This window comes from Xenopus tropicalis, chromosome 6, assembly GCF_000004195.4.
Source record: "Xenopus tropicalis strain Nigerian chromosome 6, UCB_Xtro_10.0, whole genome shotgun sequence".
NCBI classification, from domain to species: domain Eukaryota; kingdom Metazoa; phylum Chordata; class Amphibia; order Anura; family Pipidae; genus Xenopus; species Xenopus tropicalis.
Window position 1 is genome coordinate 51986515 of NC_030682.2, and position 24690 is coordinate 52011204.

Genomic DNA, 24690 nt, shown 5'->3' on the forward strand with positions numbered 1-24690 from the left:
CTGAAACCTTAACATTATTTTGATGCTAATCGTTTCCTATTTAGAGGAAGGTGAGATGCAATAATTTATTGATGGTCAATCTCGCTATCAGTTAAATGAAAGGCAAATTGTTTGCAAGGACCCAATGTTCTCTTAGCACAATTGGGCAGGCAACAGAAGTACACAGCAGGCACTTTGCTTGATAAATATTCAAATAGTATTAATCTGTCCCTGAGTGGAAGCCACATGCAGAGGAGCGTTAAAACCCTTGCACCGGTGCCGCATGTGGTAATTGTGGGGTGTCGGCTTAGCTGCTGTCTTCTACTTAGACTTATTCTATGGCTCCTTGGTAACTGTGCTTTTACCTGAATTATTTATCATAAAAGTTTCAATTATTTATCAGCCCCTGTTGCAACTGGAAACATGTCTAAAGGTGATAGATTTTTCCGAATCTTATGAATATCCAGCAGACTATTGGCCAACTGCTGATGCATTACGGATCCAGCATTTAGCTTCCAGCTTGTGTTTTCTGAAGGTCTTCCAAAAGAAAGAGAGCCTGTGAAAGGGAATCAATTAAATTAATAACAAATGGTGTCCTGCTGTTAAGGCTGATGTTGTTCTCTTGATCAGAACTTCTACTAATGATAGCAAACAGCTTCTTCTATAAAACTCACTTTTTAAGGCCCATGCTTAAACATCTTACTAAATGGTAATTAAAGTGGCAGGCATGTTTAACACTCATCAAATGGGCCCAGGACACTGTGCTTTTACAAACATGATCTAGCCGCTTCGTCATAAATGTTTTGCTAATGAGGTTTCTTATTTCTAAAAGGTTAGATTGGTAAAAAGGCATTGGAATAAAGTTTATGGTTCCACACACTGGTGACAGTTTTAGTGAAATAATACATTTATAATCCCAGCTGCAAAATACATTAGCTTATTCCTTAGTGATACTTAATCAAGAGCAGCCTTAATTCTTTAAAAGCCGTTAATTCTTTAAAAAACATCCATTTATTTCTACTAGGTTAGAATTATAACCCCCATTATATATGCTATAAATTCCTGCTCTGCTTCTTTATATTTATGCCCATGTGTAGAAGCTATCATTTTGCATGCCTTGAGTAGGTTTAAGTAGGTTTTATGTTTGTTTTATACCTGCAACCCTCCAGTCTGTTTTGTTCTATTTATAAAAGCTTAATGCATTTCAGGAAAAATAAAAAAAAAACTGAGGGGCAGATTTACTAAAACTCCATAATTTCTCATTTTTTGGGATTTTCAAATTCAACTAAACTCGTTTTCCCCAAATGTCTGCTATTTACTAAAAAAATTGCAAGGAAAAGGCGCTGCCAGAAAATTTCGTAAAAAATACGACTGTGAAAAATCCCAATTATCGAATAGTTACTGCGACAATTAGAAAAAGTCGTGATTTTCTGACAACCCAGCAAAATCTCTAAAGTTTTGAGACAAAAGAAAGAACTTCAAGGAAAGGGAAGGGACCTCTGCCATTGATTTCTCCATGAACTCGGCAAAATTAATCTGCCGAATTTAGCTGTTTAGACGCAAAGTAAATCTCAGAAAAGTTGCAGTTATTTTTCTCAGCAACATTTTTGAAAAAAATTCAAATCGAATTTAAAATTAAAAATCGATGGTTAGTAAATAAGCCCCTAAGTATCAAAAAACAAATGCATAAATACAGGACACCAGTCATTTTTAATTAGACACAAGCTTGTAGAGTTTGGGTGCATGGCCTCTGCTTTAAGCTTGTGTCTGAATATTTGTGTTTAAGTCCCAACAAAAGATTATGACCTTTGTACATTATATAATGAGACCCCATATGATTCTGATGACTGACCAACAGCCTTCTGACACTAGGCTGCATCTTAAACTAGAATATATAGCTTTCTCAGCCTACTTCAAATAATGTGCAGTAAAATGGTAACCATTACAGGCCAATGAGTCCCCTCTTTAGCCACCCTGGTGCATAATGAGTATATTGAGGCTTTTATTGTTAGGAGACACTTACTTTATAACTTAAGAGACACACACTCTTGTGCTACACAGGTGTACATATTTGATCTGGCCCTGCACTGCATGCTGCATAGTGACACAGAGCAGTTACCCCTATTACAATTGGTGGGGTATTTCCTGCAAAAAATGCTTATTGAACACCCTTCCTCTCAGATTGGGGACTACCTGTAGTCCCAATACACCAGTATCATTGACCCAACTGTATCATTGGCCCTTATGCTTTTGACCATTTCCTGCCACACTTTAATATAGTGTTTGCTGAGGGGTAGATCTTCCCCTTTGGCCTTAAGTTGCTAACTTAGCTGGATGTGCTTTAGGGAGCCTGGGACCAACAAGGCCTAGTATGCCCCAGAAGGACTCCTAGTGAAGTCGGGAAACAGGGACCCTGTGAACCAGGCTTTAGTCAGATACAGGTTACTTTATGCTATAGCACTGGTAAAGTGAGACAAAAAGAATTAGCTAGTACAAGCAGCCTGTGCTTCAGCTTGCAGAAATAGAAGGGAGTAGCTCCTCTAGGCTCTGCTTTCCTAAAGAACCACAGTACTGTAGAGGGAATCAGGCTATATTAAATGCCTGATTCATTTCTGCTGTATGGGGTATGGACCACATGAGGCATTGGAGTGGCATTGGATCCCCAAGCTATCCCACATGGTGTCTCATCATGCTGTTTTATCAATGACTGTACTGACATTAATCATTTATTTCTGAACTGCCTCATTGGATCTGTGAGTATTTAACCCTGTGGCTTTGTCTTGGATAATAAACCCCCTGGCATCCTTTATTTTATTTTTAGCAAACCAGTTTAAAAGAATTGTAGTTCAACTACTTCTTCCCTTCATTCCTTCAACATAGCAAAGGCCCATGAATATAATATTATCAATATAAAGAAAATGTAATGGCTTAGAACAAAACCAGTGTTAGGCAGTTAATGGCCAAATTAAATAGGACAACTAGTTTCAGTGTAAAGCATCATAATTGTATGTCTGATGTTGGAGACAGACAGTTATAATAATATGACTAATGGAAATAATAGAAATGTTATACACATATAATTGCATTTACATGCACTTTGGAATTGCAAAAATAATTTTTATTGCTACTACTTTTATTGTGAGAATGAAATCAGTAGCACCAAAATTAGTTATAATGCTTCTGTATATAATGCTTCTGAATATAATGGCCTCAGGTTGGCTGAATGGGATTAAATACATGTAGCCTCTGATTATCAGGAACAGAAACAACACACTAAAGAATTGCTGAGTACAGTAAAGTGGGTTTATTATTGAGTATGAGTGACAGCAATCAGAGTAGAAGTTGCTTTTCTAAAATCCCTGTAGGTAAGAAAGAATCTCACAGTGCCTGATAGACCATATTAAAGAGATACAAAGAGAGACTTCTAAACCATTTCTTGTTTCCAGAGTCCTAGCTATATATAAATATACACTTTACTTGAAAATCTTTATTTTGTTTACTCAGAGCTGTGCTTTGCCATTATGTGACACATTTCCTACTAACATGGTGTAGCTTTGTAGTATTTTGACAGGTATGAAGAACACTAGGTCACGGTTCATCTTTCCGGGTCTTTAGAGCTGGGAATTATTCTGACAGCTGGCCCGATTGCTGGTGAATAGAGGTCATGCTTCAATGAAGATAGAAAGTATAGATTCCCCTGTCCTCTGACACATGGTTAGATGTAATGAAACACACACCTCTATTAATTATTTCATCATCATTGTATCTCTTCTAATATGCTTTGTGTCACTAAAGTTTCCATTCTGTAGAACAATTTCCCTTGATAAATGTCAATATTTATTCTTAAATGGGTCTGTATGTGTCAAGTCAGCAAAAAATACACATCTCAGTTCACAAAAACACATTCCATTCATTGGTTTTGTTATGAAAGGAGCACATTAGTTGCAAAATAATTGCTTACTTGCGTGAAATACTGTACTGTGCCTTCAAATCACATTTTACCAAGATGTTTATGCTTGATCCACTTTAGTACTAACCCTGACATATCTAATTTGCTGAGCAATTATTTTTTTGACTGGGCAACTAAAGTCTGACAAAGGCATAGACAAGTGACGAGTGAAATTTTCCACCAGGTTTCACTGTGAAAAATGCTCATAGACACCAATGGCAGGAATAAAAAATTCACAGTAATAAAACGAAAACAGTCACACAGTATTGAAAAAAACACCTATTGACTTCAATGCATTTTGGTTATTTTTGCCGTTTACCAAAATTTTTCAGCAAAGCAAAACGGGATACGGGATTTGCTTATCACTATAGAATAGTAAAGACATGGTATAGCATGGGGCTTTGCTGTACTAGTCTACAGATACAGAATCTGACAGTGAAGGTCCATGCTCCCAAAAATTTTTTTGGCCCCTGATATCTGCTACTTTGCATATGCACATTAGTTAATGCCCCTTCTCATTTATTAGTTTATATAATGGGATAGCCTTACGGATGAGATCTACCCTTACCTCTGGTGTTGGGCCTAAGGCTGTGTTACATATAAATGTTATATTTTATGCTGGTAGAATGAGTTGTAATTTGGAGCCATGGGTTCACCATACCTCCTTTGACTGTGTTGTATCACAATAAGGGCACCTTAAAATGTAATCTTACTCTTGATATTAATCTCAGAAACACTCAATGCAGAGGACCACAATAACAAAAATATACCCCCCCCCCACACACCTGTACCTGTATGCCCACTCTCCATTCTCTGCATGCTGCTGTATCTGCTATGCAGGCCCGGATTTGTGGAGAGGCCACAAAGGCCCGGGCCTAGGGCGGCAGAAGTTTAGGGGCAGCATGCCGCCCCGCCGCAAGAAAATTTTAAAATTTGGCTCCCATACGGAGCAGTCGGGACAAACTTCCGTATGGAAGTTTAAAGTAGCGCATGCGCACTCGCGGGGGGTTATCGCGCGTTTGCACATGCGCACTGGGGGGCGCGTTTGCGCATGCGCACTGGGGGGAATAGGAAAAATCTAGGACTCTGGAAACAAGAAATGGTTAAGAAGTTTCTTTTTGTATCTCTTTAATATGGTTTATCAGGCACTGTGAGATTCTTACTTACCCTTACTAAACCTTCCATAGCATTGTTGCTCCACTCAGTGGCTGCTGGCCTACAAATCCCATCACTCCCCATTATCGGAAGAATAATGGTAGCTCTTGTACAAAAAGAATAGGGATTAATTCTTAAAAAACAAAACTAGATAAAGTGTGTTTCCCGGTCCCCAAAGTCCACTATTTGCTCTTGGTTTCCTACAATCAAAGGTATGAAACACCACTATAGGCAATGGCCTGACCTCCAGTTATAGAGGAATATTTCCAAAAAAGATAAAGTCATCGTAATCTTGGTATGTTAGATAACAATGTAATGAATGACATAGCACTAGCATGGATGATTTTAACTGAAAAATTCTCTTGCTTCTGTAATCAAGTTTGGGATGTTTGCTTTAGATCACTAGGGACACAAAACAGTTAAGGTCCCCATACACGGGCCGATTCTAGCTGCCGATATCGGTCCCTTAGACCGTTTCGGCAGCTAATCGGCCCGTGTATGGGGACTACCGACGGGCCTGCCCGACTGTTACCTGGCCTGAAATTGAGCAGATCTCGATCGGGCAGGTTAGAAAATCTAGTCGGATCGGGGACCGCATCGGCTCGTTGATGCGGCCCCCGAACTGACTGACCCATTGCCGCCAACAGCCTACACGCTCTCCGATATTGCCCACCCGTAGATGGGGATATCGGGTGAAGATCCGCAAAATGAAGATGAAATTCGAAAATATAATTGGCTTTTTTTGCCTTTCATGAATGACCATATGTGAGGAATGGAAGTGTGCTGACGATTCTGATGCTTTTGATTAGTATCCATCTGTATGTGAAATGGAAGGTGTAGTAGCATAGACTTAAACTGTAAAATAAGGTTAACAGATCAGTTGCAATTTCAGGGACTCATCTACAAAATTCAGCTAGAAGAGCTGCACTGATAGCAATTTATTTTAACTGCCCTGCAACATGAATTTACTAGAAGTGTCCCTGCATGTTCAACTATCTGGTAACTGTAAAAGTATTTTTAGGGTAGATGAGACCTTGCTATATACTGATCATCGTATACTGCCCTGTGAATATATACACATGCTGCTGGCATCTAAAAAAGCATGCTCTTTTGGCTAGTTTGTACTGGTTTTGATAGTGTGATGCATTTATCTGCTCTTTTGAATTGATACTTGATGAAAAGATGATATGTTATATTAGAGTTCTACTTCCTTTTGTAAGCCAGGGATGAATAAAAAAATAAAAAGCAGCATGGGCCTTTTTTATCAGTATTGCTAATTGGGAGCAAGGGTCACAATTTGAAAATCCAAGCCATTGATTACCTCATCTGAGCTCAGGCAACAGTATAATGAAATCCTAGCCCATTAGAATCCTCTGGGCCTGGATATGTTTGCCCCTGATTTAAAGCATAATTAACTCTGCATTGGCTTAGAATTCCATCTGTATGAAGAAGTAATTGTCTTCTTGTTCCAGTGATTTATCAGTATATCAGAAGCCCAGAGGTTTAGCATTGACTGAATGTATTGCATATTTGTTATAATAACATTTGGTGGACAAATCAAACTACTTTTTATTGCAGAACTTTTAGGGCAATAGCACAAACAGTACTGTTGCCTGCTGGAAAACTCTTAATATATGTGATCTGGGTTAATCACAGGACAATGGGGCTATAATTAGATTGTAAGCTCTACAGGGCAGGGACCTCCTTCCTACTGTGTCTCATACCACATGGCATTAATTCTCTGTGTATTTATACTTATTTATTGTATTTATTATAACACTTGTCCTCCCTGTGTGTAATTGTGTATATTGTAAGTTTGTACAGTGCTGTGTATCTTGTAGCGCTTTAAAAATAAAGTTATACATACATAATAATGTACCGCAGCTTAGTAAGATTAAATGTAATCAATTAAATAAAACATATGTAAAATCTTTGCCATTAATTTAGTACCCGTGTACATAAAACATGGCCTCATCTGCGTCAAAATGCCAGCTGTGAGTGTATCATATTGTATTATAAACATACTGGTGTGCTCATGACAAAACAAACATACAGAACACATTATAAATGTACATGTGTATTCCAGCATAATAGACATTATGGTATTAGACCAAGCATAAACCCCAGCGAGTTTCCCCAAAGAAGACCAGCCCATTACTCAATTTACCCATGACTCAGGCTTCCTCAGCAGGACCAGTGTATTAGTAGACACAAGAGATACATCAAACGTTTCTTTTCTGGGTTGACCAAATCCTTGAATTCTATGGTACAAATTCAGGTGAATAAAAACAAAATCTAAACCCTCACATTGGGCAGGAATTGCATTAAAGGAGAATGCAAGTCAAAATTTAAAAAGCATACTGCCCAATAGTCCTCCTATTGTTTAGTAAAAACGCCACACTTTTGGCTCACCTAATCAAATATTTACTCAGTCACACTTACTTCACATTTTCTAGAACAGGCAGCCATCTCTAAAAAGGTATTCTCCCTTCCTTTCCCTCCTTGCTTCATACTGCACATGTGTTTCATTCCCTCCCCCCCTCCCCTCTGCCAGATCCGCTTCTGATTGGATGGTGGGCATGTGTAGCTCAGAACAGGAGACAGGATCAAGTTACACACATGCTCAGAGAATAGGAAGGCTGCCGCTGGCAGCCTACAGGAAGGGGAGAGAGATTTCAGTGATGTCACTGTAGTCTTCACACTGCTGTAGGCTGCCAGCACCATATCTCAGAGAAGCAAGCAGGGATCTGGGAATTTAGATATGCAGTAAGTACTTAAAAAGAATGCCTTTAGACTTACTTTTAATTTATATTAACCTTTCATTGTCCTTTAAATAGGTAATATATGTTTTATGAAACAATGTATTTGTCATTCCACTAAACAAAAACTGTAGTACCGTGTTAGCCAGTGTCAAAAATAATAAAAAAATCCCACAAATACCAGAGTATTGTAGAACCTATATTGGCTAACAATAAAAATACATTGCAAGCTACAAGCTACAGTGCAAGCCACACTTTAATATAGTGTTTGGCGAGGGGTGGATCACCTTCTTTGGCCTTTAGTTGCTGGCCCAGCTGGATGTGCACCAGGAAGCCTGAGACCAACAAAGGCCAGTACGTGTTTTGCCCAAGAGGGAAAGTCCCTCTAGTAAAGTTGGGTAGCGGGGACCATGTATATTACTCTTTAGTCAGAAACAGGTTACTTTATGTTATAGAACTTTTTAAGAAAGTGAGACAGCTAGAACTAGCCACAAAGAGCAGCCTGAACAGAGACAAAGGAGAGTTACAAGGAAGTAGTTCTCCCCTAGGCTCTGCTTGACTGAGTGAAGGAACTGCAGTACTGATAAGGGATTCAGGCAAAGGGGCTGATTCATCAAAGTATGAGTTCGAATCCCGAAATTGGTAAAATTCAGATTAGATACGATAATTTCTGAGGATCACAAAAATGCTTACGAAAATATCGTATTAGTCACGATAATATCGTATTGGCAATCCGAAAGTCACAAAATTTTTTATATCTGAACGATCGTAAACGGTGGGAAAATCTTTCTGACTTTGATCCTTCTGTGCATGATTTTAGAAGCCTCCCATAGGTCTCAATGGCACTCTGCAGCTCCAACCTGGCCAAAGGAAAGTCATGATCAAGCTCTTTTGGGCAGGGCCCTCTTCACCTCTTGTATCGGTTATTGAGTGCTTTATATGTTACTCTGTATGTCCAATGTATGTAACCCACTTATTGTACAGCGCTGCGGAATATGTTGGCGCTTTATAAATAAATGTTAATGTAATGTAATGTAATGATATCGAAGCTTGAATGAGTCCGAAACTTTCGTACTTGGCTCGACAATACGATTTTGTCGCGTAATTTCTGACGCGCAAATTAGCCAAAAAAACGCAGAAAATACGCAAGGTACGAAAACTTCGAAAAAATATTTTTTTTTTGTATTTGGAGGCAATCGTACTTTGATAAATGGGCCCCATAGTATTCTTCCTGATTAACAGTATGTCTGCTGTGTGGAATCCAGACCACATGAGGCCTTGAAACCCTAAGTTTGAATCTAAAACTTCCCCAAGCGATCTCCACATGGTGTCACACTGTTGCTGTCTCATCATTGACTGTACTGACATTTGATTTATTTCTGTACTGCCTTGTTGGTCTGTGAGGCTCATTAATAAACACTGGGCAACTTTACACCTGGGCTGTAACCCTTGGCAGGTGTTTATTTTTTATTGTTCAACTTGCAGCTGGCTGGAAAAAGCTAATAACTGATCGGTTGCTATGGGTTGCTGCCCAGGTGCTAATGTGTCCAGTGTTTATAACCCCAGTGAGCATATTAACCCTGGATTGTCTTCAACAAAACATCTTTTCGATTGATGCAAAGAACCTCCTGGCGTCCTTTATTTTATTTTTAACGCAACAGCATAAGTGAGTTGTAATTCAACTTCATCTCCCCTTCATTCCTCCCACATAGCAAAGGCCCATGTGTGTGTTAGAGTCCAGTGTAACCAATGCACTATCTCATCTAACTGGACAAGGCCTGCTTTAGCCGAGATAGGGTTACATGATGTTTGCAGTGCATAGCAGCTTTTCTTAAACCAAAGATGTGATTTCCTAGCCACTGAATGCACACATATTACACGTGGCACTGGGAATTGTCACACTCCAGCTCTTGTTGTGACAGAAAACAGGTGTCATTATACGATTTTAATCATTTCGAAGGATTCACTGACAGCCTCGCTCTGTCACAGTAATTCAAAGGGGTGTGAAGGCTTTTTAATGTGAGAAGAGCAGGAATAACTTGCACTTGTTGCAGAAAACAAGTTTCCTAACAAGACAAGCACCCGTCATAGAAGCAGTAAGATAGAGATCAATAAGTGGTGACAAGCTACTCTGCAACATCTTTTGCCTTTCTTGCCACCCTGAGCCAGAGGGGAACAGGAATTAAGTGATATTTAACTAGGTCATATAGAAACTGGCAGTTTTTTAAGAGACTGAATATGTGTAAAGCGTTCTACACACATACATAACATATGTATAATAGGGGGAGTTTTAATATAGCTTTAATATAGTACTATTATAGAACAGTTAACAAAGAATTGAGGCAAATGTCTTCCTAATCAAAACTTAAGTACAGTGGAGGAAATAATTATTTGACCCCTCACTGATTTTGTAAGTTTGTCCAATGACAAAGAAATGAAAAGTCTCAGAACAGTATCATTTCAATGGTAGGTTTATTTTAACAGTGGCAGATAGCACATCAAAAGGAAAATCGAAAAAATAACTTTAAATAAAAGATAGCAACTGATTTGCATTTCATTGAGTGAAATAAGTTTTTGAACCCTCTAACAAAAAAAGACTTAATACTTAGTGGAAAAACCCTTGTTTGCAAGCACAGAGGTCAAACGTTTCTTGTAATTGATGAGCAAGTTTGCGCACATTTTAGGAGGAATGTTGGTCCCACTCCTCTTTGCAGATCATCTCTAAATCCCTAAGGTTTCGAGGCTGTCTCTGTGCAACTCTGAGCTTGAGCTCCCTCCATAGGTTTTCTATTGGATTAAGGTCCGGAGACTGACTAGGCCACTCCATGACCTTAATGTGCTTCTTCTTGAGCCACTCCTTTGTTGCCTTTGCTGTATGTTTTGGGTCATTGTCGTGCTGGAACACCCATCCACGACCCATTTTCAGTTTCCTGGCAGAGGGAAGGAGGTTGTCGTTCAGGATTTCACGATACATGGCTCCGTCCATTTTCCCGTTAATGCGAATAAGTTGTCCTGTGCCCTTAGCAGAAAAACACCCCCAAAGCAAAATGTTTCCACCCCCATGCTTGACGGTGGGGACGGTGTTTTGGGGGTCATAGGCAGCATTTTTCTTCCTCCAAACACAGCGAGTTGAGTTAATGCCAAAGAGCTCTATTTTGGTCTCATCAGACCACAGCACCTTCTCCCAGTCACTCACAGAATCATTCAGGTGTTCATTGGCAAACTTCAGACAGGCCTGCACATGTGCCTTCTTGAGCAGGGGGACCTTGCGAGCCCTGCAGGATTTTAATCCATTGTGGTGTAATGTGTTTCCAATGGTTTTCTTGGTGACTGCTAATTTGAGGTCATTAACTAACTCCTCCCGTGTAGTTCTAGGATGCTTTTTCACCTTTCTCAGAATCATTGACACCCCACGAGGTGAGATCTTGCGTGGAGCCCCAGAGCGAGGTCGATTGATGGTCATTTTGTGCTCCTTCCATTTTCGAACAATCGCACCAACAGTTGTCACCTTCTCTCCCAGCTTCTTGCTAATGGTTTTGTAGCCCATTCCAGCCTTGTGCAGGTCTACAATTTTGTCTCTGACATCCTTGGACAGCTCTTTGGTCTTTCCCATGTTGGAGAGTTTGGAGTCTGCTTGATTGATTGATTCTGTGGACAGGTGTCTTTTATACAGGTGACTAGTTAAGACAGATGTCCTTAATGAGGTTGACTAATTGAGTAGAAGTGTCTAACCACTCTGTGGGAGCCAGAACTCTTAATGGTTGGTAGGGGTTCAAAAACTTATTTCACTCAATGAAATGCAAATCAGTTGCTATCTTTTATTTAAAGTTATTTTTTTGATTTTCCTTTTGATGTGCTATCTGCCACTGTTAAAATAAACCTACCATTGAAATGATACTGTTCTGAGACTTTTCATTTCTTTGTCATTGGACAAACTTACAAAATCAGTGAGGGGTCAAATAATTATTTCCTCCACTGTATGTATAGCAAGGATTCATAATCTCTTGATCCCTATGTCATTTAAGGGGTTGTTTAAATGAACTTTTGGTATGATGTAGAGAACACTATTCTGAGACAATTTGCAAATGGTCTTCATTTTTTATTATTTGCAGATTGTGAGTTATTTAGCTTTTTGTTCAGCAGCTGTCCAGACTGGAATTTCAGCAGCTACAGTGGTGTGAAAAACTATTTGCCCCCTTCCTGATTTCTTATTCTTTTGCATGTTTGTCACACAAAATGTTTCTGATCATCAAACACATTTAACTATTAGTCAAAAATAACACAAGTAAACACAAAATACAGTTTTTAAATGAGGGTTTTTATTATTTAGGGAGAAAAAAAATCCAAACCTACATGGCCCTGTGTGAAAAAGTAATTGCCCCCTGAACCTAATAACTGGTTGGGCCACCCTTAGCAGCAATAACTGCAATCAAGCATTTGCGATAACTTGCAACAAGTCTTTTACAGCGCTCTGGAGGAATTTTGGCCCACTCATCTTTGCAGAATTGTTGTAATTCAGCTTTATTTGAGGGTTTTCTAGCATGAACCGCCTTTTTAAGGTCATGCCACAACATCTCAATAGGATTCAGGTCAGGACTTTGACTAGGCCACTCCAAAGTCTTCATTTTGTTTTTCTTCAGCCATTCAGAGGTGGATTTGCCGGTGTGTTTTGGGTCATTGTCCTGCTGCAGCACCCAAGATCGCTTCAGCTTGAGTTGACGAACAGATGGCCGGACATTCTCCTTCAGGATTTTTTGGTAGACAGTAGAATTCATGGTTCCATCTATCACAGCAAGCCTTCCAGGTCCTGAAGCAGCAAAACAACCCCAGACCATCACACTACCACCACCATATTTTACTGTTGGTATGATGTTCTTTTTCTGAAATGCTGTGTTACTTTTACGCCAGATGTAACGGGACACGCACCTTCCAAAAAGTTCAACTTTTGTCTCGTCGGTCCACAAGGTATTTTCCCTAAAGTCTTGGCAATCATTGAGATGTTTTTTAGCAAAATTGAGATGAGCCATAATGTTCTTTTTGCTTAAAAGTGGTTTGCGCCTTGGAAATCTGCCATGCAGGCCGCTTTTGCCCAGTCTCTTTCTTATGGTGGAGTCGTGAACACTGACCTTAATTGAGGCAAGTGAGGCCGGCAGTTCTTTAGATGTTGTCCTGGGGTCTTTTGTGGCCTCTCGGATGAGTTGTCTCTGCGCTCTTGGGGTAATTTGGGTCGGCCGGCCACTCCTGGGAAGGTTCCATGTTTTTGCCATTTGTGAATAATGGCTCTCACTGTGGTTCGCTGGAGTCCCAAAGCTTTAGAAATGGCTTTATAACCTTTACCAGACTGACAGATCTCAATTACTTTTGTTCTCATTTGTTCCTGAATTTCTTTGGATCTTGGCATGATGTCTAGCTTTTGAGGTGCTTTTGGTCTACTTCTCTGTGTCAGGTAGCTCCTATTTAAGTGATTTCTTGATTGAAACAGGTGTGGCAGTAATCAGGCCTGGGGGTGACTACAGAAATTTAACTCAGGGGTGATAAACCACAGTTAAGTTATTTTTTAACAAGGGGGGCAATCACTTTTTCACACAGGGCCATGTAGATTTGGAGTTTTTTCTCTCCCTTAATAACGTAAACCTTCATTTAAAAACTGCATTTTGTGTTCAATTATGTTATCTTTGACTAATAGTTAACAGTTTTTGATGAGCAGAAACATTTAAGTGTGACAAACATGCAAAAGAATAAGAAATCAGGAAGGGGGCAAATTGTTTTTCACACCACTGTATCTGGTTGCTAGGGCCCATTTAAACCTTGCAACCATACAATGGTTTGAAAGAGCAACAGGATTACGAATAGAGGATGGCTTAAATGAAAAGATAATTAAACAAAGTGATAATAACAATAACATTGTACCCTTATAATTTTAATATTATTTTGGCTGGAATTTAGGGTGAGTCTCTACAACCTCCTTAATACAGTGAAATATCCTCCTGCCATTAGGAGAAAAAGCTAACACTATAGGAAGGGTGGTACTTTTTTACAGAAACAGTTCTGCTCCATTATGAATAGGGAAGAAAGAAGAAAGAAGAAATATAACGAATAAAGTAGCATTTTTTTTTCTAGATGAGTGTCAATCCTATGCAATCCAAAAACGTAATAATTTAATTGGTTTCTAAAATCAGAGAATCACATGTTATTTGGAGCTTTCTGGATAACAGGTTTCAAGGCAATAGATTCTGTACCTTTATCATTAAAATATAGTCTAATAGTATAATATATGCACTGAGTGCAAAATATCTGGTGCACAGTGATGAGCGCACCATCAGGAAGTGCAGCCTTAGGCACGCAGTAAGGTCAAGGCCTCAATGTGGGCTGCACATCCTCCTGCTCCTTCATTATGCCTCAGAATGATGCGCAAGTTAGGGGGCGGGGGGCGACACCTACATGCCTCCTCCTGCCCCTTTTGAATCAAGCAAGTCCAAAGTCAACATCATCCAAAACTACCTACCAGTGACTGGTGAGTTAGATAAGTGCATACATGGTGCCTTAGAAGGTGCGATTGGAGGAGGACTGGCATTCAGCGCATCACCACCATGAGCATAAGTAAAGGCACATCATGTAGTACTCTAAAATTCTGGATGCCATTAGAATGGTCCACTCCTGCTTATGACATATCACATTTTTTTTGTAACTGATACTGACTATATTTATATAACTGATATGAATGTATCAGTATCACTTACAAAAAAATTGGTGCCCTCCAGGTAATTTAGAAAATTAGCAATGTGGAAAAATACTGGTTGAGGTTTTGCCTCTCTGCCACCGTGAATTGTGACTAATTGGTTCCCTGAGTGAGGAAGCACTAGTTTATGAGTTGATTGTGTATCCTGCTGAGTGTTGTCTAACTGATGCCAGTGAGATGTGTGAAGAATTATGGAAACCTGCACTGCCCAAAAAGTGCAAATCAGCAAATAGCTTGAGCATTCCAGGTAATAAATAGAACACAGTATAGTGGGGGCCTACTCATCCATGGCAAATCATTTCTGAATGGTTGCACAGTTCAGCGGGTACATCCTCATTGTACTGCATACTCACTGTAAACACTTCATCTGAGAAGGACATGGGCTTCATAAGCAAACAAGGTAGTCTGATCCTAACAGGAACAAGTGGCTGCTGCTGAGCATCTTTTTGCCATTGAGAATTCTTCCCTGACACTGCCTCAATAGCCTAAATTTATTGTATATCTTTAAACCGAGAGATGACGTGGAACGTGGTTTGATGCCATATTTGCCATGATTTGTTGCAAAATCCACACCCCTTTAACTGCTACCATTATATTCCAGTGTATATAGTGTATATATATATACATATATATATATATATACACACACACACACATATATATATATATATATATAAACTGGAGAATATATATAGTATATACTATATATATTCATACTGTTCACAAAAGAAAAAATCAAGAAGAAAAAGGAGCAAAATTGAATACAATATTTATTTTGTGTGATACTGAAAAGTATGACATATGGTATGATTAGTTGAAGTGATAACATGTATATTAAACAACTGCACAGGGAATAGATATGGCTAATTTGTTTAGCTCTTCATGCTGACTAAAATAAAATGTGCTCCCAGATTTGACAAGTGCTTAGATCAACAATGTGTGCTTGCTAGTTCCGAATCAGCATTATACTCTGTTGCATAGTACCTTGTTTTTCATCAGAATTTAAGCATCTCGTTTAATTTTACATTCCCAAAGATATAGTATAGTCTATGCCTCTAATATAAAATACATAACTGTATGTATATTAAACTCATTGTTCAGAGACAACTGCTGACACCTACAGTCAGTTGAATGCATTTTTAAAAAAATCTTTTTGTAATTCATCCAAATTTATTTTTAATAATAATTGAATTGGAAGCAGTACAGGTATATGTACAGGTGGGATTGGCTGCTGCACCCCCATATCTGGGATGCATACATAGGGTTGCTGCCTTTTTGTAATGTAATACCAGCTTTTGTGTGGGGGAGTAGGAAGTGATGTCACACAGGGGCGGGGAAATGGGCAGACTGGGTGAGGAAATAGGTGGGGCATAGGTGGGACTATCCTTAAAAATGGGAATCTGGCAGTGGAGAAAGTCAGGAAAGGGAGGGATTTATAGGTTAGAATTCCAGCCGGTCAAATACTGGCCATGTGGCAACCCTATGAACACATGAGGTATACACACAGTGTGCACTCCCTGGTCTTACACCCTTTTTTCTTCTTTTTACAAAGTGTAAGATAGTGGAGTGCACAATGAAACATATAATTATGTATATGGGCAGCAGATCTTGGGAAAGCAAATGGCAAGAATTAAATATATTTTTTTAAATCTGTACAAGCCATTCTAAGACTATTGCATAGTTTGTTAAATTCCTCTTCTTCTGTTTATAGAAAAGTTCTAAAAGAGATACCTGTTGGGGAACTGAATCCCAATGAAACAGTTCAAGCAAATGTGGAAGCCCAGCTGCTGTCAAAGTTGGATCACCCTGCCATTGTCAAATTTCATGCCAGCTTCCTGGAGAATGAAAGTTTCTGTATCATCACAGAATATTGTGAGGTAAGGCAGAGCACATGCAATTCATCAAACTAATGGGATTTACATATAAGGGGAAGGAGGAAGTTATGCCACAGAAAGTACTTTATCAGTAAGAGAATACAGAAGAATGGGTATTTGTTTTTTTTTAGATATTTCTGGAGGCCTAGCTTGAAGGTTATTTATGTTTTGATTTGAAGTTAACGCTTCAGCTAATGTGAATACGGTATTTTCTTCAACAATGTAAAAATGCAGATGGAAAAAACAAGTGTGTACATTGTATAGCAGGCAGGGGGGTTTCAGGGGCCCCAACCCCATGCTTACCTATTGGGATGGGGCTGCATCACAAGTGCAGGTAACCTGCTGCACATTGTCATCTGAGGCCTCATTGCAAGGTTGGCCCCAAGCAGGCAGACTTACGTTCCATTGTTGTTTCTCTCTCTCTCTCTCTTATTATTGCTTTATTGCAAGCCCAGTCAACTTATATTGGTTTTAACATACGGAAATCCTCATTGAATGTAGGTTTTTGGTTACAGTATGACCACTAGATGGCAATGTTTGACCATGTTGTATAAATTATATAGCGTTGGATGTTAGTAATTATGAATCCTCATTGGTGTTGAAATAAAATGAAATTTAATCTTTGCCTTAGAGTATTTTAAAAATGGGCCTGATACCAAAGTTTTTGTTATTGATTTATTATATTATAATGCTACATTTGTGTACTTTCTGGCTGTTTTTAGCTCATTACCTCTTATTATTGGAGATACACTAGTTGCTTAATAACATGTTGATAATATTTACATTTAAAACACTCCATGCATTCACCAAAACAATATATATGCAAACTATTAGTTGTATAAGCTAAATATTGTTTTACTTAGATTTATGTGGGTATATCACTAAGACTCAGTACTAAAAAGAAATATACCCTGCCAGTATTGGTCAAAGATATAATCATTTTATTGGTGTTTGGCCAAAGACACAACACCTCATATTGAGATCACTCATATTCTATGGGTTCATATATTTGAAAAAGCAAAATACCCTCTAACATGATATTCTATTAAAACTGTCTTGCGATAAAGGACATTTCATATACTGCTTGTTTGTGGTATAACAAATATAAGTAGCAAAGGCCTTTATTTCTCATTGGATACTATTGTACCTGTATTGCCAAAGATTAATAATAAAAGAGATTGCACAAAGCAGTATACATTGGGTAAGAGCGTACGAACAAGGGAATTTTAGCACATCGTATTAATTGGTATTGCAATCAAAATGCAGCAAGATCATTAAATGGTTATAGTTAATTGCACATGATAGATTTTGCTGTAGAGTACTAGCTGCATACTCTGAACATAACACTGAAAGAAATACAGAAAATGCAGGTTTTTCTGGCTGAAAACTGCCTGTCAATGCTAGTGTGGGTCAGGTAAATACCACTGAATTAAAGGGGTGGTTCACCTTTCAGTATGTTATAGATTGTCCTATCCATAGTAACTTTGCAATAGGTTGTCGTTTGTTTACTTTTTATAGTTTTTGAATTATTTGCTTCCTACTTCATTCTGACTAGATTTTTAAATGGGGCCACTAATCCTGGCCTAAACTTTTGCTTTGTAAACCTACAATTTTATTATTGTTGCTTCTCATTACTTATCTTATTTAGAAGCACTCTTAATTATATTGCCATTTCTCATTCAAGCCATGCCTGGTTGCTAAGATAATTAAGAGTCTAGCAACCAGCTGTTGAATTTACAAACTGGAGAGCTCCTAAACAAGAAGCTAAACAACTGAAAAAACATAAAAAATAGGTGTTCTGAGTGGAAATAGGTGCCCTTGTGCATGTCTCATCAACACAAACTGGGCATTGTTTCTTAGTGTAATGGTACCAATACACACAGCCATTGTGTCCATTGGAGCATGACTACACTCGAGGCTTATAGACTGTAATATATCATATGACTGCTTATTTGTAATTAATATAGTTTACATGTATAAATGTCCTGCAGTGTTTTCAGATCATATGCCTGTCATATTAGTTACATTATTATATATTTTTTATAAGGGCTGACATGCTAAACATTGCTTTACAAAGGTAAATTTTAATTCACCAGATAAACTTGCAGTCTACAACAAGCAGACTTACACACTAGCTTCAATTTCATTATAAGCCAATTCACTTTCCTGTATGTTTTGGACTGTGAGTACATGTAACAACATAGTCAGGGTGAGTCGAAATAGAACATGTTAGTAGCTGTAATGGTTGTTCTGCAAATTGTTGCCTTGAATTCTTTTATTTCTGCATATTCCCATACCATGTACAAGAAATCCCATGTCTGTTTCTGGCATTCAGGAAATGTTACAGGAGCAATGATTGTAGGATTATTCTTTAATTATAGAATATATGTAACCAAAGCAAAGCAATTTCCTTTCCTGGTAACCTGTGCCAGTGTATTTTCAAAATCTTATACCAGTGGTTATTGTCACAGCATAACTAAATGAGGGGTGGCCCAAAGCAGCGATGATGATCAGGATGAGGTTCCTTTATTTCATGTTCTGACACTCTTGCAGCTAAAATAGCATTACTGGTGCTTACAAAATATTAAACATCAAAGGGCATGAAGTTTGCAAAATGCAACCCACTTTTGATACATTTATCTGATAAAAACAATTTCTTTGGGGTTTAGTAGGTAACATGAGCAAACTTTTACTTCCAACAGTAACCCATATCAGATATTTCTAATTAATATAATGGTGCTGAAACAGTAAAATCTATGGTTGTAATGCAATTAATTATCTGAAATTTGCTACTGGTCTAGAAACCCACATCAGCTTAGTAGCAGAATTTACTGGGCAGTTGTTTGAAGACAAACTGGCTGCTATGGGAAACTAAATGTAGGTGATCCCCCACCAGTGACTCAGGGGCAACATGTTCCTCACCAACCCCTTGGATGTTACTCCCAGTGGCCTTAAAGCAGGTGCTTATTTTTAAATTCCTGGCTTGGAGGCAAAATGTGGTTGCATAAAGATGTACTGACAAACAGGGCCCCCTGTAGACTATCTGTCCCTATAGGGACTACCAAATAGCCAATCACCGCCCTTATTGGGCACCCCAGGAACTGGGGGTTGTTCTCCAGCTCTTTTTACATTAGAATGTGGCTCATGGGTATAACAGATTTGAGGACATCTGCATTAGACCTTTCATTATATTACAGCTTGGACACAAATTTGGTTTTGTTACTTTATGATCCTTGTTTATCAGCAATAAGAATATATTGCAGACAGCAGCTTTTAAATGTTTTATGTGCCCTTTAAGTCTTTTACCCATCTGATGCGCTATGAAGGTGAAAGCCGTCAAATTGTAGGCTAAGTGCATGTCTTACTGAAAGACAGAAAGAGAGCAGTATTAGGGTGACTGAATAGCTTTTGAAAAGAGTTTAACTTATCAGTGTATATGTCTATCTGACCTCATCACTTATCTATAGATATCTTACAATTAATGTCACATTCATGCTATATTTGAGAACGATCTTGATATGAATGCTGATGGGTAAATTCAATCTTTTTCTGCTGTATCCATCAGATGTTGATTAAGTTGTCAAATCCTGCACTTTTAAGACATAAACAAAAAGGTCAACTCTTTCTCTTTTTCTTATTATATTCATTCACATCTTGGCATTCTGCCAGAATTCACTGTATATTACTGCAGGTGTATGATTTTGTCATATGAAAGGCTTGGTAAGTCACTAAATTAAACCATGTTAGTTTGGATAAGGATCACAGTGACATCAGATAAATACTGGCTATGCCTAATGTTTATTACATGATTTATTTGTGACCAGTTATTAAAGGGGCAATTCACCTTTCAAACAGAATTTTTTCAGTTTGTTTTTAAATAGTACACAAGAAATGACAATGTTTTCAGTTACTTTCTGTGTTTTTTTTTTTTACTGTTTTACTGTTTTTTTACTGTTAATAGAGTTAATATAAAGTTTTGTTTTTCACTGATTCCTAAAAGCAATCCTGTTATTTAGTTTACTGACTTTTAAACCCATACAGTGGTGCTAAGCTATGTTAGTTAAACTAATGTATCGTGTTTAAAGAGTCTGCATTAGAGTCCTGCGTCAGGTTAGGTACCTGTGAAATACTCTCAAAGCCGTTGGGTTTTTAGGCATAAAATCCCCAATTCCATGATTTTGTGTGCGGGTTCCCTGCTTGGTTACTTGAATAAAGTGACCCCCCCCCCCCCTTCCCAGGGATAATGCTTTCGCTTTTTTTTTGCTTTGCCGAAAAATTGCAAATTACAGGAAAATTCGCAAAACAGTGAAAAGTCTGCGAAATGCGTTTGTCGCAAGACTTTTTTGTCGCCCACGTCATTTTTTGTTGCCTGTGTCTTTTTATTGCAGCAACTGTGCCTATTTTGACGTACCTTTTTCTTGACGCACGACTAATTTTTCCGGATGTTTTGCAAAACAATTTGCCAATGGCGAAATGCGGAAATTCGCTGCAGATCCATGCCTGAAGAAAAAATTTGCTCATCACTAATCAGGACTAGAGATAGAATTGACTTTGGGGCAGCTCGATTCAGACATTCCCTCTTCAAGGGCCCCAGCCCTTGTGGGGCAGTGCCGACCCAGGGCCGATCTTTCCCTGCGGAGAAGCTTGCAACTGGGGGGGGGGGGCTGAGGTGGCCTGAAGTGTGTGGGATGCGCTTCCTTAATTATTGTGGTTTGTCTTTGAAGTTCACTTCAATACAGGAATGGGATGTAAATGTGCCAATGTCATTGTACTATTATTTTGTTCTTAGAATTAAGGTCAGGTTTTCCTGATTGTTGAAAATGGTTGAAGAGGAATGACTGTGAGAACAAAAATCTTGCACAAGCTTTATATCATGGAAATAACAAGCTTTCTGAATACAATCAATTTAAGAATCATGTGCCATTTCTGAAATAATCTTACTTACTTATGCCTATCCCCCTCTCAGACATATTCCTTTCAACTTCACAGCTTTGTGTCCGAGTCAGTTTTTTGATGGGCAGTTAGCTCTAAAAGATCATTGGTATGTGCAGTTACTTCAGAAACTATACAGAATGTTTAGCTGATTATTATTTAGATAATTATTTCCATGATTTAAAGGTTATAGCCAATTTAAAATATATTATTATTATTATTATTATTTTTATGTTTTTAAAATAATATAGATGTAGCAACCCACAATTTTGTTGGATGCCTAAAAGTGGTCCTAATTGTGTGCTTATTGAAGTTAGGCTTCCCAGGTTAAAAGAGATCTTGCCCTGCAGTTCAGGAATGCCCACTAGGTGGGGATGTCTGTAATAATATAAAAGGGATATGTCACGGGGTCTTGTGCATGAGACCTCACCTCTCTGCTGGAGAGGATTACAGGTCAGAGTGCTAGTCAGTGTAAGACAGAGGGCAGATTGAAAGGAGTAGCTCTAGGAGCGAGAGATAGGCAGGCAAGGTAGTCAGGCAGTTATTGGCCCCACCAAGGAGATTAGAGGGGTAGCACCCTGGCGGGTGAAGCCACCAGAATAGGGACACGAGTATGTGAGCTCAGGGGCAGAAGATTAGCCTGGGAGCAAGTCCTCACCATGGGTGTAACCTCCAAGGAAACTGTCTAGGATATAATGGAGGTGGGATCTGTAAATTGTGTTCAACTGAATTTTGAAATACTGATATTGGAAGAACTACTGCCTGAGAGTCCGAGAGTTAATAAACCAGTTACAGTTGTTTGCATCAAAATGGTCCTGGTGATTCATTTAAGGGTCCAGACACCGCAGCAAGAGTATTCACCTGGAGAGAAAAGGAAGGTAAACGGGGGGCAAGAGTTTTGGGAGTGATTTCACAGTGTTTGGAGATGGGGCCCACTGGTAGCCGCAGTACACAGCCTTCCTCACACACTCTCGAGCATCCATAAGCTAACACCCAAGGGTGCCCTACATAGATGTCACTGTCAAATCCAAACAATTGGACTGAATAGCCTCCGAAAATAAATGATGCCTAAGGAAGCTTTCTTTAGGGCATGTCAGTGAGTGAGAGAGAGAGATAAAAGTGAATTTATAAATCTCCTCTGGAATAGAAAGTGCTGTCATTACTTCCCAGATAATGCTTGTCCCACCAACAGCTTAAAAGAGATGTGCTAAAATCAATACCCAAGCGGCACATGTTTTTATAAATCACCACGTCTGCAAACAGTTATGAATGTCAGCAGTTTATGGAAGATCCATATATGATTACATGGTTTGTGCGTTAGAAGGAAGTGTCTCCATTACAAATGTGTTGAGGAAATTAGGAGAGAAAGGAATGTGGGGGAAGGGAAAGATAGAAAATTAAATGGAGCTTTGGAGCTTTAAAAACAGGAAAAAAACAACCCTGCATCCTATTCTAGATCAAACATTCACCCATTTCATCAGTTTTAAATATAAAAGACTTTCTAAATATGTCACCTTTGTGAAGCTCATCCCTCAAGTTAAATGTTAAATGTCTGCTGAGCTTGGCACTATTGGTAGGTCCGAGTAAAAAAACTGCTTTTTTTTAATATATCTTTAACTCAAGGGAAAAATTGTTTTTAATTGGAAAAAATTTAAGCCAAAAGATGAGAAAAACAATATCAATTTCAATATTAATATCAATTTTTATGCTTTGTCATATAACATGAATCTGTTGCAAATAAATTTCCTACAATGTGCATTTACTCAGCATAATTACTTTTTCTTTATATTAATAGCTAATTAATAAAATCGCAAATTGCCAAGATTCGTTATCAAAAAAAAACCAAGCCCACAAAATAATTTTGCTTTTGTAAATATAGGGCAGAGATCTGGATTTTAAAGTTCGTGAATGCAAGAAGAATGAGGAAAAAATTGCTGAAAATCAGGTTGTGGAATGGTTTATCCAGTTATTACTTGGTGTTAACTACATGCACGTAAGGTAAACTCACTTTTTAATTCTGTCATTTCTGTCAGGCACTGAGACTTGTTGTAAAATATAAGAATATTAGAATTCACCTTGGAGTTCCATAAGACCTTTGGTCATGAAACTCCTCATGACTTATATTCTAATATCCTTTTATTGTACAATAGGGGGTACATAATTCACTGCATAATGTATTATCTATTAAAAAGGTGGTTTTCCTTTTTGCACCCTTCTTTTGCTTATATTTAATTTAATTTAATTGATTCCTTTTCCTTGCCTGTTATCTAGGTTCTATTCTTTAGTTTCAGTTGATGCTGTCCCTTATCAGATCTCAGTGTAACTTCTCCATGATTTGTTATGTGTATCGAAATGTATCAATTCAGATCTTCTTGAGTTTTATACATTCAAACACAGAATTACGTTTCTTCCAGGAAACACCTTAAAAACTGGAAAATTTGTGGTATTTGTGGGGGACTGGGAAAAAACAGCATCAATTCTTATAGCTTTTTACAGCTTCATTGCTGCCATATCCTACTTACTGGCCTTCCTGCTACAACTTCCACCTCCCCTGTAACCTGTTCTTACTTGCTCTATATGTAGAATACTGTATAAAGCAGAGGTCCTCAAACTTTTTAAGCAGGGGGCCAGTTCATGGTCCCTCAGACTGTTGGAGGACGATCTAAAGTCCTCCCCCAGTGTAATCATACTTTGGCCCGCTCCCCGCTGCTTCCTGCTCCCCCACTGCTTCCTCCTGCTCTCCCCTGCATCCTCTGGCTCCCCCCTGTGTCCTCAGGCTTCCCCCTGTGTCCTCCAGCTCCCACTCCACTGCCTCCTCGCGTCAGATTATAGTGGGGGCCGGGTAAATTAACTTGGGGGCCGTATCTGGCCCGCAGGCTGTAGTTTGAGGATGCCTGGTATAGAGAAAATCCTTATATTGTTTCTAAAGTCACTGTTTTACTTCTCATTGTTGAACACATTTTCTCATTCTCATTTACAAACTCTCTATTCTTAGCCCGACTTTACCTTTTTATTTCTGACAACCTGTAATGTTCTTCCCCTTTATTCCGTAAGCAGTAGGCATCCCTCACTTTCTACATCAATGCATTTCCATTTTTCTTTTTTGTTAAACCTTCCTAAACATTTCCTAATGTTTTTTTTTTGTATTCAATTATACAAAATAGTTAAAAAACAAAATAAAAAGATCAAGTAATGGTATTGGATATCATTCAATTAATCTTTCAACAATAAAGTTGTTTATCTGCAATATAAGTTGTCCATAGCAACCACAGGATATAAAAAGAATCCAGGGCTCCCTTTTAA

The 24690-nt window shown here is 38.5% G+C and overlaps 1 protein-coding gene across 1 annotated transcript in view; it reads left to right on the top strand.

Annotated features, from left to right (window-relative positions):
- nek11 (NIMA-related kinase 11) overlaps positions 1 to 24690 on the top strand; it is a 128146-nt gene that overhangs the window by 17420 nt on the left and 86036 nt on the right. Inside the window, 2 exon segments of the mRNA NM_001078968.1 lie at positions 16293 to 16458; positions 23267 to 23385. Coding sequence (NP_001072436.1) covers positions 16293 to 16458; positions 23267 to 23385 — 285 coding nt within the window.